The sequence below is a fragment of the Rhipicephalus sanguineus genome, chromosome 1 (assembly GCF_013339695.2).
Source record: "Rhipicephalus sanguineus isolate Rsan-2018 chromosome 1, BIME_Rsan_1.4, whole genome shotgun sequence".
NCBI classification, from domain to species: domain Eukaryota; kingdom Metazoa; phylum Arthropoda; class Arachnida; order Ixodida; family Ixodidae; genus Rhipicephalus; species Rhipicephalus sanguineus.
This window is the reverse complement of record NC_051176.1, coordinates 303,601,607-303,617,657: the sequence shown is the minus strand read 5'-3', so window position 1 is coordinate 303,617,657 and position 16,051 is coordinate 303,601,607. Positions and strand designations below refer to the sequence as shown.

The 16,051-nt window shown below is 44.1% G+C and overlaps 1 protein-coding gene across 1 annotated transcript in view; it reads left to right on the top strand.

Moving 5' to 3' along the window:
- The window catches only part of LOC119379389 (protein slit), a 480,803-nt gene that overhangs the window by 430,098 nt on the left and 34,654 nt on the right, over positions 1 to 16,051 (top strand). Inside the window, exons 23-26 of the mRNA XM_037648708.2 lie at positions 678 to 813; positions 8,631 to 8,699; positions 13,912 to 13,983; positions 14,106 to 14,177. Of these exons, the coding sequence (XP_037504636.1) occupies positions 678 to 813; positions 8,631 to 8,699; positions 13,912 to 13,983; positions 14,106 to 14,177 (349 nt within the window). The remainder of the gene's footprint in view (positions 1 to 677; positions 814 to 8,630; positions 8,700 to 13,911; positions 13,984 to 14,105; positions 14,178 to 16,051) is intronic.

Genomic DNA, 16,051 nt, shown 5'->3' with positions numbered 1-16,051 from the left:
ATAATAATCAGCATGCTGCTAACAGAGAAGTCTACGCTATTTTATTGCTGTTCCACTAACAAGGAACAGATTTAAGAAATGAGGTGGCAGTGCTGTATTTTGCCTCCTGGTTGAAAAATATCACATAATAGAGTAATATAATAGGCTATAGCATTTTCATTAATTGAACTTTCCTGCTGTACCAGACTTTTTCCTGGATATAAAGAGCACCTGCATGATGCACGTGCCGATCTTGCATGTAGAAAACCTAGCAGAAGGTGGCGCATGTGCTCAAAGTAGTGGCAAGGACAAGTGCACATATGATTTGGATGGCATGGCCCACTGCCTAATTCTGGCATTAGCCTGTGCCATTCATCAAGCATATTTAAGCTGACGAAGGTGATAGGCCCTTCCTGGACACTGTGAATGTAAAAGACAACTGCTGGTGCAATTACCGTCTGCAAAATTTGTGTGGCATTGTTTCCACCATAATGGTGGCATGAGCTGCTGTGAAAAGGGCTGATTGTCCTTGGTACAGTGTCATGCTGATGTGCCAGTCATGTGATGGGATGGGGTCATCACTTGCCTGTAAACTCATTTGCCAAGGACACCAGGAGTTCAAGTTGGCTTGACTTTCACATTAATGGAAAAGCAGTCAAATGTTAGTCATTAAATTGGTCATACTTTTTTCTATCCAGAGGAAGACCTACACGAGGGATGCGGCTCGGATGAACTCTGTCCTCGTGGCTGCACATGTGTTGGCCATGCAGTGCACTGCTCACGACAGCGGCTACGCCAGCTGCCCAAGCACTTGCAGCCCACCACTGTTGAACTGTGCGTCTTCCATTGTTTACAGAAATGTTGTATACTAAATTGGTAAATTGCACTTCTGGGATGCTACAAATACGAGTGTTACCTTGAGTAGAGACTTGGTGAACCAGAAGGTGCGAGAACTTAAAATTGGGCTTCATGAGACTTCATGACTCATGACTTCATGAGACTTGGTGTCTACTGAATTAGTTAATAGTTACTCCACTCCATGCCTTCTCTGAATGCCATCACTTGATTTCATTCCAGCTGTTTTGAGAAGCCCTATCACTCCATAACCATTTCACCTCTGGGGCTGATATTGCACATTCTTTCAACAGCTCAAGACTGAAAAGCCTGCTAGAGAGCCACATATGTGAACCACAAAATTTCAGTCAAATGTTTGATGTCTAAGCAGGGTGTATGCACATTTATTAAAATGAATGCTGCGTGCATTAGCTGAGCACTTGGGCTCTGTTATATGTTGCTTGTCTAGTGAAGCCTCCGATATTGAGAAACTTGGAAGAATATGTTTCGATGATATGGAAGTGCAAGGTGGCAAATAGTTTGTCAGCTGAGTAGGACTAAAGGAAAAGGAATTTCTAGATATGAAAATGAAGTTCACAATTTAGTGGTACAGTATCACACTGCAGTAAGATGAATAGCAGCGAGCATGCATTTGTTAAGTTTTTGACATTTGAGAAAGCATTTCATGGTTACTTCTACTTCCTGTATGGAATGAACAGGACTTTTATTTCCTTAATACCTTAAGTGCCATTTGAATTGCAATAAATTGTTCCAAAATTTCCAAATTTTTTTATGACTTGAAATGCTTCAGTGACATGTTCAAAACAGAAAAAAACTTGCAAAAACATTTTACGGCTTATAAAAATGCTTTATTCATCATATTTCGCACCGTCATGTAATACCCAGGCCCGTAGCCAGGAATTTATTTCGCGGGGGGCCCACTTGCTCAAGGCCTTGAAAAACACATATTTTTGTTATATATTTTCAGTGAAACACACCCCTCCATCAGAATTTCGGGAGGGGAGGGCCCTAGATCCCCCATCCCCCTTGGCTGTGGGCCTGGTAATACCCCTTACCTGGGGCATTTGATGGGTATTCCGAAAGAAATTTCTGCAACTCCAGAAAGTATGGGTTCCATTTGACTTCCTGTTGACAAAATGTACTATTCCTCGATAGTTGAATACAAACTAGATGAGGCCGTTTAGTGTGCAGACTCTCATTAAATAAAATCGCCAATCACAGAACCCATGATGGGAAAACAGCTTTTCCCGAGCTGGGCTCGTCAAAAGCCTTTTGAAACATTGCTGAAGAGCCACGACAAGCTCAGCTCGTCATAAGCAGTTAAGGGGTTAAAGGAGCCCTAAAACACCTTTCTGAGTAATCACACAATGATATTGCTATGCGACCATCAGTGTTTTGCCGTAAACTTTCTTCTCACCCTCCAAGTATGAGAGTAGTTTGATGTATTTATCACGTCTCTGCATGGCTTTCCCTCTCCTTTTATCCCATCTAGCATGCTGGAAGCTATACATGAAGAGTAGCAAGGAGGCAAGGCCTTGGCCAAAAGTTACACTGCCAGATTTCATGCGGCAGTGCAACTTTCATGTGGCTGTGTAACTTACATGATGGTGTTACATGAAAATGCCCACTGCCACATTTCATGTGGCAGTGGGCATTTTCTTGTATTTATTTTTTTCTTTCTAACACGTAGGCCGCTGCTTCTGGTTCGGGTGTGCACAGCACTCTAGACATGCTCTGGCAACTCAGGCTGCCAGGCATCACAGCACACATTTTTGTCCACCCACGAAGACCAAGTGGAGCACACATTTGTCAGCCAGCAAGAGGGCTTGTCGTAATACCCTGTGTTCGCCGCGGTTTTCACACTACGCAGTGGACACAGCAGATAGCTACATGCAACTCTAGTTTGTTAGGCATGCTGCTATGTGCATAACAAGACTGGAGCACATGCTTGTGCTTTTCAGTCCGACTGAGCTACATGTGGTGTGGATCGACCGTTTTGCACCAGCGTCGCCAACCTATAGTAGTCAAATTCAGATTGTGCGTCTTGAAACGCTGTCATTTAGCTCAATACAAAGTGATATCTGCCAAGTTCGCGAATTCGAATAATGAAGATTGAGTGCGAATCGAATCAAATAATTTTCAAATAATTTTCGAATATTTCTCAAACATTTTTCGAATACTTTGAAGTGAAATTACAAAAAAAGTTGCAGAGAATCCCTAAGTATGTCCTCATGAGATAGCAACATGAAAGTGTTTCTTTTTGCTAGGTTGATGAAGCGCTGGCAGGGTGGTGTTTCATAGTTGTCTTATCAAGAATGAGGCAATGTAGAGGCTGAATCATATTTATGTACATGATTTGGTGCAACCAAAGTGTTGCCGACAACACTCTACACATGATAGGCAAAGATGCCATTTTTCTCAGCCTCTCCTCCTCTTTCAAATTCTGTGGAAGCCCAACTGATGTGGCGGACAAGGGTGTGCTCTCTTCAAGTCTGGAGTTCCAAATCTGCCTCGTAGACGTTGATATATAAGAACATCTGAAATTTTGGATGCTAAAAAGCTTCGGCGTCCGATTTTTCGGACTTCCTGCCCAACTTTCAGGTCCAAAACAGCATTAATTGAGCCCCCACCTCTGCCACATCTTTCATCTCCATGTTGGAACCAGCGTTTTCTTGAGTTAGTACATTTGCGACCGTAGCAGAGCTTGAAAGGCAGCTTTGCCGCAGTACCGGGGTGTGACGAGATGAAGCATATTAAAAATCTAGGGACCACTTCCAATCGGACATTGACTGTCTTTTGGCAAAGTTCGACCGTAGCGGAGCTTGAAGAGCAGCTTTGCCGCAATACGGGAGTGTGATGAGGTGAAGCGTATTGAAAATCTAGGAACCACTTCCAATCGGACGTTGACTGTCTCTTGGCCAAGTTCGACCGTAACGGATCTTGGAAGGCAGCTTTGCCGCAATACGGGGGTGTGATGAAGTGAAGCATATTGAAAATTAGGGACCACTTCCAATTTGAGGTTGACTGTCTTTTGGCCAAGTTCGACCGTAACGGAGCTTGAAAGGTAGCTTTGCCGCAATACGAGTGTAATGAGGTGAAGCATATTGAAAATCTGAAGGGGTCACTTTCAATCAGACGTTGACTGTATTTGTTTTTGGGAAGTTCTAATAGTTTGAATAGCAAAATTCCAGTGCGAATCGAATCGAATAGCAAGCACTATTCGAAAAATATTCGAAATTTCGAATATTTGCACACCCCTAGTTACCAGTAAAAAGTAACAGTGTTACAGTTGCAGTTACCTAAGCCAAAAAAGTAACTCTGTTACAGTTACAGTTACAGAGTTTCCAAAAGTAACCTGTTACAGTTACTGTGAAAAAGTAACATCTTTACTTTTTCGTTACTTTATAAAATAAGTAATAGATCACAAAACAAATGATAAAACTTAATTAATAAAAACATACGAAGGCATGCGGGTAGTCAAATTTGCACGTGGTAAAACCCTAGATGAAGGAAACCTAAAAGGGTGGCCATCACACGCAATCGTTGTGTACGCCTTATTTTGTCGCATCAGTGAACTCCCTAGAATACTGTAAATGGAAAACGTGGTTGTTGCACTGGAACGGCAGCAGTATCCTAGGACGCTTTTTAACGATACCCAGAAATGCATGCAAAGAGAAACAGGGAGTGCGTCACGAGTGAAGACTACATCCATTGTGTGTATTCCCTATGTTCAGGATGTGTCAAACCGTGTTCGGAGAGCTCTGCGTCCGCTGGGCATACAAACCGTTTTAGATGCGAAGCAGTTTTTGCGCTGGGCTGTGTCCGCTGGGCTGCGACTGTCCCACCTAGCATAGCCATCTGAGTGCGCGCTCGCGCCAAGGAGAAGTCTTCCACCTCTTGTTTTTCAACCGACTTGATGATGATACGTGCAGAGCACTTTAGGGGCCCGGGCTCCCGTATGCTGTCCTAGATTGGCGTAACGCAGACAAAACCATGTCTGCTGGCACGCTCTAGCGCGTTCGGGCCTGTGTAAGGGGTTGGGTAAGATGCTGTGGCCTCTCCCCCTTACACTCTCTCAGTGATCATGTGATGGCGTCGGAGAATGAGATTCTGTGGACACGCGATGAACCCGTGTGGCGTGCCCCAACAAGAGTTCGGGACGAGTAACAGCAACAGCAACTATACTCGCGGACAACTTTTCTTGGCAATGAAGGCAAGGCTAGAGAGCCAAACTACGCGTGCGCTATCGCTCAAGATTACAGTCCCACAATTGCGCCCGTGTTTTCTGCGTGAGAATAAAAACAAAAAACATTACTTTATTTTCTACGGGGCGCTGTTTGTAAAGAGGGTCAGCGCGCACCAAGGAGATATTTATATTTGTTTTGCTTTATGCAGTGTCATTTCACGTTTTTGCACCTGTGGAAACGTCGCAGCTTTTACGTGCACCTCACAGTCAAAATGGCGTTTTCGTCTTCAGGTGAGCGCCCGTCACCCTCCAGCTTTTCCGACGACACGCCCCGAGGGAGTTTTTGACGAATTTCACTAACAAATGGCTGTGTAAGCCTGTGACGGCCGCTCAAATAATCAAATGGCCGTCACAGGAGGTACGGAAGGTTCACAAACCAAAACTAAATTCGAAACGCGCGCCGAACCGGACTGCTTCGCCGAGCAGTACATGTGCAGTAGCTCCGCCCCCGTAGCCTTTTCTTCGTCACCAAGAAAAGTTGTCCGACTCCGCGAGTATACAGTGAATTCATGGTGTGCTCCACTTGCAAGGACGCGTTAACATCGGGCAAGGTGCCCGTGACGAACGGAACTTTAAGTCGACCCATGCTTTGCTTCGCATCCCCACATAGTTCCCTTTAGTGGGAGATGGTGTAATTTTTTCAAGTCCCATTATACCTTGGGGCATGTGTTCGCGAAACCCAGACCACACACCTGCGGTCGATCACAGCGGGGTTATATACATGTACAATGCGGGGAATCTGACGCGACTTACCGTATTTACTCGATTCTACCGCGCCCTCCATTGCAACGCGCACCCGTTTTCCGCGACCGAAAAAAAAAAAGTAATACATTGATTGTAACACGCACCCATTTTTCGTGAGAGAAAAGAACAAAAAAGTCCGTAGGAGTCAAACTTCGCACATTCAGAAGAACAAGTATTTGGGTTTTAAAGAACTAAAGTTTCAAAAAAGTAAAACACAAAGTCAAAAAGCGGGCCTTGCCACTAAAACTGTCGCCACTACGGCGGCGATACACGAGTCGCGTAATGGATCAATCCTCGTCGCTGTCGGACAACTCCTTGTCGCTGTCAACACTCTTCGATTTCGGGAAACCGGCCCTGCTTTGGTCCACTGAAACCTTTTCGTGAAGCTTTGCTGTAAAAAATCTTCTGCTTCTGTTTGCGCCAGTCTCGCACGCACGTTTCGGAAACTCCGAACGACCGCGATGCGGCCCGATTTCCGTCCGTCTCTCTGCACATGTAATAACTATTCTTTTAAATGCGGCATCGTGGTACACTCGTAGAGTATTTGGAGTCGGCACTTCCATGCCGTCGATGCGAACGCAGAACGGGATGACAATCTCCTCAGCACACGTACGAACTGAAAAAATGGCAGAAATGGCCAAGGCGCGTAGGAGGCAGCCATTTTGAAATGTCGATGGCAATACGATAACCGAGTTTCTTTTTTTTTTTCGGTACTCGATTCTAACGCGCATGCGATTTTTGGACTCATTTTCCCGGAAAAAAGGTGCGCGTTAGATTCGAGTAAATACGGTACATCGGCGAAACAGGAAGGAAAAACGGAATGTCGCTAAAGCAACCCATACAACGCGTTCTGAGATGGGGCTTGTTGAACATTGCTGGACAACAGCGTACAGCTTTGACCTAAACAATGGGACGCGCTGGCTGTGAATGAAGGAGGGGGAAGAAAACTCCTGGAATAGTGGTTCATTCGCTGCAACGCACTGCCTTGAGAATGCAACCTGCATAGTAGGCGAAACGTCTATGTCATTTTGTTAATAATTGTTGTGTGAAGTCCGAGTAAACATTTTACAATCAGTTCCGAAGAGGTTTTAAAAAATTGCTTTGCTAGTTCACGGTATTGCTGGCTCTCAGCCGGTTCGCTCGCTGCTGCTTTCTAGCCGCCTGTCAAACACAATTAGCTCGGAGCCTTGGACAAAGGAAACTATGCATCCTAATGCTCCACCGGTACACCACGAAAAGAGCGAGAAGCTCAAGTGACAAAAAGAATCTATACGCCGAAAATAAAAAAAAAAGAGAAACGGACGTGAACTCAGCAAGGTGTTCTGTTGCAACATGATGAATTTACGATATGAGGGAGGCCTCTTAGCGACCTCCTCTCCTAAACTGTGAGGAGAGCCCTATTGTAGGAAGTTGAATGGTGGAGAGGATATGGTGAAGAAGGAAGTTCGAAAAAGTGGGAAGCGTTTAACTTCGGCCTTTAACGGGTGCTGCTGTTGGATAATTTTTTTTGTAAAAACAGAAGTAACTGTAACGGTATTTCCCGTTACAGTTACTGTGCAAAAAAGTAACAGTGTTACAGTTATAAGTTACTGAAAAAAGTAACTGGTTACCGGTAACGCGTTACTATTAACTAGTTACTGCCCAAGACTGGTTGAGAAGCACAAAACCCTAATCCTCTTCAAGGTAGTCTCCTCGGTAATGTGCACACTTCTCCAAGCACACCTGCCATTGATGGAAACACTTTGGAAGGCGTCTTAAGGGATTGTGATCAGCTGGGTGATCAGCATTCCACATGATATCTTCTCTTGACTTAAATTGGGTTCCTTCTAACAGCATTTTCAGCTCACTCAGAGCCATGGTGAGGGAGTAGGGAGCCTGATGAATCACATATCCCAAGCAGAGTTTCTTCTCCTCCATTGCTGACAGTTTTGGCAGTGCACTCCTCATTCCCAAATCTTCAGTCAAAATTGAGTGTATTGATCCAGTGCCTACCCTTATCTCAACTGCAAGTTCTGGGACTCTGATGCAAAGGTCCTCCATGACCATTGTTTGCACTTGCTAAATGACATCCTCATTTTGGCTAGTTGAGCGTCTACCTGAGTGCAGGTCGTTATCCACTGACATTCACCCATCTTTAAAGCGGTTGAACCACTCCTTTATCCGAGAGGTGTTCACGGAATTGTCACCAAAAGCGTGTTGAATCTTGCAAATGGTTTCTGCTTGGGTAACGCCAAGCCTTTGGCAAAATCTGATGCAGTATCGCTGCTTGTGTTGTTCCATCATTTTACAACTTACTCGAATCCGACTAGCACTCACTACATGTCCTCACTCATGGGCCAACTGTCAGCAACTGGCACTTTCTGTGGGCGTAAAAAATTCATGCACCAACTCGCCCAACCTTACACTCTGTTAACGCATGCACGTGAATGTCTCCTCCATATCTCTACCGAAAGAAATCTCCCACACTTCGTTGGTTTACGTGGGAAAAAAGAAGGCTCGATACTTTTTCAACAGATCTCGCAGTAGCAACTTGCAAAATAGGAAGACATTTGTTTCAGATTTTTGTATTATTTCTATGTGAAATGTGGTTATGACCAAAGGAAAAAAATAGTTTTATCTACACTGGTTGTTGCTTTCTTGAAAATGTTGCTCTCAGGCCCCATTTACGTGCATTTTGAAGCCTGGCCTCCTAACTACAAATTTTTTTAGCTGTGGATGCACCTAACTTTATAGTGCTTTAATTTTCTTTATTAATTTTTCCTTTGTGTAGTGGATATTTTGTTACATTTTGTAATTTTCTGTCCAGGTACCTTGATGTGAATGACATATCAGAGATACCAAAGGAGCTGAACTTGCTGAAGGATGTCACGAGAATGTAAGCTGAATATCACTGTCTTCTCCACAAATGCTGGTGCTCACAAAAGTTATGAGGGCATTGCTGTTGAATTCCTTTAGCACATACTGTGAGGAATTGATCCAGCTATGTTGACACAACAGTGATGACTGACATGTGCTTTCGGTAGCTAGCTGCTACCTTGCAAATAGGAGTAAGATGTTTAGAAAAGTTAACGACTAATTTGCTAACGATTGTAGGTATGCAGAAATTTTCGGAAGGCAGTCAAGTTGGTGGAAAAAATATTTGATGATAAAATTGAACATAGTAAAGGAAAAAAAATTTCAGTTCTATAATGCTCATGTGAAGTATTTACAAGGCCATGGTCAGCAGTGCCATTGACATGGTGCACACATACATTCTGAAATAGGGCTGTGTTACACAGCACATCATGTGATCTAATCACTCCTGCCTTCGTTGTTGGCCATACCTCTCAGCAGTGAGCATAGATCCGACAACATCTACCCTGCACTTTAATGAGCCTCGATGAGCCTCAGTACCTCAGTACCAGCCTCATCCGCTGTTTTGAGGGGGACGCAGAGGTACTTCGTTAATGTGTTTAGACTTAATGTATTCATTATTCTAGCTAACACACACTACAGACTGACTACACAGAGCCTCACAGGACAAACTTTACACTTCAACTGAGCTTTAATTGACATTCCAGGACACGCACATATATATATACATTTGATTGTGTACATGCAGCTGTCTCATCACTACCCCATACAAGATACCCCATGGCGAGGCACCTGTGTGCGCCTCGCCATGGGGCATCTTGTCATTAATTCGGAAATACTCCATGGCGCTGTAGCTCACTTGTTCCTTCTTGTCTCACCAATGTGTTGTAGCATTTTCCTGAAGAAACTTCTCTATGTACAGTAAAACCTCATTAATTCGAAGGATTTCTGCAGTCCCGTATTTTGCAATGTAAATTTGAGTGGATAATTCGAAGCGGCAGTCAGCACCAGCCCGGCTAATCCGAAAACTTTGGGTGCCATGTGCCAATTCTCGATCCTGATTCCGCCGCGAATTCGCGGTAACGACGGCCCTTAGGAGCCACAAGGCAATGCAGTGTAGCGATACTAATGAGTGACAGGTGCAGCACCCCAGCCTCGCTGCTGCCAGTTCAAAAAAAAAAGAAGAAATAGCGGTCTTGTGGTCAGCTGAAATGTCATCAGATGAAATGTGAAGCACGTCATCTACGGAAAAGATGACGTGCTTCACTGCAACACAGCGGTGACACGCGGGCAGCATGTCGCATGCTTCTCGCAACATCAGAGCGTCATGATTTACCCATGCTTTCTGGGAAAAGAAAAAAAACATGGCTGATCCCTCTGTCATAGGAATCGGTATAACACGAAAGTGAAACGTGTCTTCACAGGCGTAGTTGAGCGTTTGTTGGGCATTTTTTCGCCCCAAGCGCGAAGGAATGAATGCTACAGCATCAAATTGTAATGTTACGCAAAGAACGGCAAGCCGCTCGAAACTTGCAATGCGCTGCGCAAGCAGGAAGGACGCGCGGAACGAACATACACAGGATGAGTGCGAACTGTCACAGTTGTAACTTATTTCTGTGTGAGCAGCGCACTCCTTTCGCAAAAGCGGCCGCTGCAGTGAGCGAGGTGACCGTGCTCTCAACAGGAACTTGCAGTCAGAGCGCAAGACGTACAAACCACTGAGCTCACGAGATAAGCGCCCGCACAAGCGACCACGCCCTGTCGAGGCGCGCGCTAATCCGCGCGGGGGACGACTTTTAAAGCGCGCTCTTCTAGAGTCACTGTATATGCTACCTTTAGGTAGCAGAGTTGCGCATAGGTCCGGCTAACAACCACAGCCATGCGGTAAAGTCGCACTTCGTTTTTGCAAGCGACATGCCTACCATGACACCGATTAACCTGTCTGGCGTGTCGAAGACCGGCGATAAACATTGGCTGTCGATGGTTTGTGTTAATTCAGTTCGCTGCAGCGGCGGCGTCGAGAAATAAAAAAATTGGCCCAAGCGGCAACTTCTCCGCAATGCATGGTTGCTAGCGTCGTTTGAAGACAGATGCACAACTCTGCTACCTAAAGGTAGCATATACAGTAACTCTGCCCTCTTCGAGCCCTTCGCGCCATCTCGCTAGTGATAACGAAAACACGCTGTACCGCCGATCTCTGAGTACCGCTACCGGCAAATGGTGTACATAAATAGCTTGCCGTTAGCATAGCAGAGAACATGCCGTCTGTGGTGGAGTCGTTTCGCGCTGAGCGCTGGCGATCGAGAGGTCGTAAGTTTGACTCCCGGTGACGGAACTTTTTCCTATAGTCTTTTTCTTTGCCATATGTTAGTCTTTATATTTTACAACGTCATATCCGTGACGGAAATGCGTCAGTGGAGCCGTGGTGGACCCCGGCATAAAACACTTTCGTGTTAAAAAATAATGAAGGATGGTCTGACGGAATTTGCGACGTATGCAAACTTGCAATTGGCGGTTGCTCCGGCAATTTGCGCACTTGCACTACTGGCGGATGAATTCTTGCCTGCGACGCCTACTTCGAAAACTTCAGTGATTATGTTTTCCAGCCAGAACACAAAGCGAATTCCGTCACATTGGCCATTAGTAATTTTTTTATTTTACCAGAAAGAATGAACGAATGGTCACATCAGACTCACTGAAGCGGCGAGGAGCAGGTGACATGCTCGCGTATCGCCACTGTGTTGCATATTAATTCATAATAATTTGTGGGGTTTTACGGCCCAAAACCACGATATGATTATGAAAGACGCCGTAGTGGAGGGCTCCGTCGACCATCCGGGGATCTTTAACATGCACCTAAATCTATAGCACACGGGCATCAAGCATTTTCGCCCCCATCGAAGATGCGGCCGCCGTGCAGGTCAATCAAGCATCATAGCCATTAACCTGCATTCATTACATTAACCTGCTGTCAACCTGCAGGTCAGCAGTCAAGCATCATAGCCATTAGACCACCGTGGCGGGTGCCCACAACTGTGTTGCAGTGAAGCATGTCTTCTTTTCCGCAGGCACGAACTTCAGGGGACCACAAGACCGTCTTTCTTTCTTTCTTTTTGCGCTGGCAGCAGCGTGGTCCGCAGTTTCCCCATGTTTGTGGCAAAATTGGGGCCGGGTATTGCTGGAAAACAAAACCCTTTGAGCCGCAAACTAGCAGGCACAGCAGACGACCACCTCCGATTACTTTCAGTAATTCAAAGTCCCTTGTATCCCGCTTTTTGTATGTTTCATTAATTCTAAAACCCGCTTAATTCGAAGATTTTTCACAGTCCCAGTGACTTTGAATTAACGAGGTTTTACTGTACATGCCACATACACATATTCAGGATCTGACTGTAAAATGCTAGGCATCTGAATAAAAGAAGCTGCTTCTGTGAATTTCTTTGCACCCTTTCAACAAGTCAAGTGGAGCTGATTGTGGAAGCTGATGCTTGTGTGTGAGTGGCTACTGCTGTGCCAATTCAGGCACGCTATAGAAATGTCCAATAACCACCACCAATGCTAGCAACATATCTTTACTTGAGGCGCCTGTACTGCAGGTAGTACTTAGTATTACGCTTATTTTTTTGGTTACTTGGAGGGAGGAAAAAAATTAAAAACTGCCAATACTCATTTTTTATCATCGCATCATTAACCTTTCATTAAGTAGACATCACAAGCCTTGTTCCAAAACATGCACGAATCTAAAGTCATTGAACAATCACTCTTGACAGGCAATGACAGCTGGACAAACATGTCATCATGTAGGATGGTTTGGAGGAGCACTGCATTAGGAGGCATTAGTACACCAGGCGCTCCTAATCTAATTGCATTGTAAGAGTGAAAATCTTGCTTGGCATCCACTGAACCCGTCTTGAAGAAGGTTGTCGCAATTAAGAAAAAATTTTAATTTACCGACCGCTAGGAGTAAATTTTTTATTTGGTGCATCAGTGCTTTTCAGAAATTGTAGAGGATTGCAAGATTTCTAAAAAAAAACAAAGGAAAAAGCACGAAAGAGGGTGGGTATGGAAACATGGACACAGGAGAAGAGAATGAGACAGCACAAGTGCCGTTTGTGTTTCTTTTCTTCAGTGTCCATGTTTGCACGCGCACCCACTTTCATAATAAATACTTACCAACTAGCTCAACTTTCTGTCGTTCTAAGAAAAAAGCACCATGCATGTCTACATGAAAGAACGTACGCTTGGGCATGTTGGTAATTCATGTTTCACCTTTTAGCACACAAAACAAACAAGGACGAAGACAACGTGGACACAGCGCTGTCTTCCAACATATTTTGGAAGAGAGCGCTGTGTCCGTGTCGGTTTTCGCTGTTGTTCGTTTGTGTGCTAAAAAGTGAAGCATGTTTACAGTTTTGTGGTGAAGCAATATTTTCTGAATGATAGCACGATTCTGTGAAATGCATCTAACGTGAAATATTAGTGGGAAAAACTTGTATGTATAGTATACCTTACTGTCAAATATAACAAAATTTGCTTGGATTTTTAACAACTTGTGTTTGCAGTGTAACAATTTCAGGTAGGTTTTCAGCTAATGCATCATGTTTGCTTGCTTTAGAAAATAAAACATGTACAGTTCCTAGAACTGTTTGTCTGATTTTAGCCAGAGTTACGGAGCTGTCAACAGTCAATAAAAGTAGGCCTTCACCTGTCACTCCAACAAATTTGATTCAGATAGGTCCCGCAGTTTTCTACTTTGTTCGTATAGTAAGTAGGCGCATTTAATTTCACCCTAGTGATGTATACATATCAGCTTTGTATCAGCTCTACTGATCTTACGTGATCACTGCCCCATTTCTGTTCTTTAGAACACTGAGGCTGGAAGCCATGCACTCAGCAACATTAAAAGTGTGAATGGGCTGACACACATGTACATTATACACGTGGCCGTGCTGCTGCAGGCAGCCATATCACTTAGTTTCTTGAGCGAGTTATAATTGCATTCATTAACCACTTCTATTTTTGCTACTAGGGCATGTGTGTCTGAGGTGTTGACATTGAGTTGTCCGGTTACTCCTTGATGCTTAACCAAGTACTGTAACACATAGCAAACATAGGCTGGCTCGAAATTATAATGATAGATGTAAATTCAAACGTGCCTGCATTGGATGCGTGTCTTCTGGCTCTTTGTGCAACTTGCTGAATGAATGTTGACCCTAGGTGCCTGTGTCTTTCAGAGATCTCAGCAACAACCAGGTATCAATTCTCCCAAACAACGTCTTCTCCAACCTATCCAAGCTTTCAACACTGTAAGTCCTTCCTTAGGATTCCTTCAAACCATTCATGGATGTGATGTCTTGTCTTCATGACTGTATTATAGCTCCATATTTTACTGAAGGTGGCACCTTACTCTTTCTTCATTTTTGTCCAGCATCCTTAGTTACAACAAACTTCAATGCATTCAAGTGGACAGCTTCTCTGGCCTAAAGTCCCTGCGAATTCTGTAAGTGCTTCTTCTTATGTACTATTATTTTCTATCAGAAAAAAAAAGCTACCCAATGTTCCCTACAAAGTGTGTTTTCATTCCACTTAGTTTTGGGCTGCACTGCATGAGGGAAGCTCTGGTTTTGATAACCTAATTATAATGCAGCTGTATTTCATTCATTTATTAATACTGTTAATTCCGAGGTGGGCCATTACAGGGTGGAAGGTACAAAATACTCATCAGCAAAATTTGTTACAAAATTCAAATGATACATTGCAGGATTGTTACGAACAACAGCAAAAATATACAAAAAGAAATGGCAAATGGATACTAAAAAGTAGGGGTGTGCAAATATTCGAAATTCCGAATATTTTTCGAATAGTGTTCGCTATTCGATTCAATTCGCACTGGAATTTTACTATTCGAACTTTCCGCGCGTTCGTTGTGTGTTTGAATGTACGCAATTTGCAATCAGGCATTCTGCAAACACTGCAGTCGTGCAGCATGTGCCAGAATGCAAAAGAATGAATTGCACTCACAACACAAAACATCTTTGGTCTCGTTTTATTGTCCTCGTTTTCGAAAATCAACATTTTCATCAAATGTGCGATACAGGCTCAGGAGATTAACAGAAGTGATCAACAGGAGATTAACATACACGCGTGTTCATGATCACTAAACAACACGAAAGTTCTCGGCAAAGTTAAGAACTTGAAGAACAGTGGAATAAGAAACAGAACGTACCCTAGGGCACATATTAAAAAAACACAATTTTTATACTGACAAAAGTGCAGAAGAGCTTCCGATATATGCACACGATATTGCACAAAATTATAACTAACAAAATTGAACATTCACTGCAATGCGAAAACAATGAAAGCACTTGAAATACCTAAAAAGAGAATAATCATCTAAAGACCATTGATGTCAAAATGAACTCCACATATAACACAACTAATATTGGCCGCACTTTATTGACTACATTTCCAAAAATGTTGATTTTCATATAACTAGTGATGATAAACGCGGAGAAAATGAACGGATGATATCGGAGGATTCATGGCATCTCTTCTTGAAATGTGCCGATTCTGCAATTCTTCAGCTTTTCTATGGGCGCACCGATCAGCTGTGCGGCGTTCCAGAATACTATAAAAACGCTTCCACCCTGAAGAAAAGGGACAAGTTCCAATCAGGTAAAGAGCGCCGTCGACTCGTGCAAAAGTGAACTCGTTTGTTCGTCTCAGAGCAGCACAAGTTTTCATACATCTACCTAATGTCTCACAAACGTGGTTACAGGCGATGAAGAGTAATTAACCGGAGACAAATGCAAAGCACACACTCAAGCACGCGGTTCTGTGAGAGTTGTAAACCTGTAACTATAGTTACGTTGCATGGGCTTCATGTCCGCTGCTTGTTCGTGTAACGATTCAAACGCAGCATCGTGCCCTTTTTAAATCAGTCATTTTATAAAACATTAACTGTACCCCCCCCCCCCCCTTCAGAGAACAGCTACTCGGTATGGACGTGAATTCAAGTTGACACAATGAAAACCGCAACTCAAAGGGCGCGCTCACCTGTCGTTCTTTTGGGGGCCGGCACATATATTCCGAGGCTTGTTCTGGAAGTATTCGAGCAGCAAAGCACTATGCACGAACAGCGCAAGTCGTAAAACATCGCGTCGCACAAGCATACATCGAGCGAGCACCATGAAACGGACGAGCGACGACGGCTAACGCACGCCTCACCAACGCCAGACGCGAAACTTTCTAACGGATTTCAAAGTCGGCGGCAAGCACGCCTGGGCGCGCGTCCCGGAGGAGAGGGAGTTGATCCCGCCAGAGAGGGGGTTGAAGAGAGTTGGGAGAAAAGAGATGGAACGCAGACTTTAACTC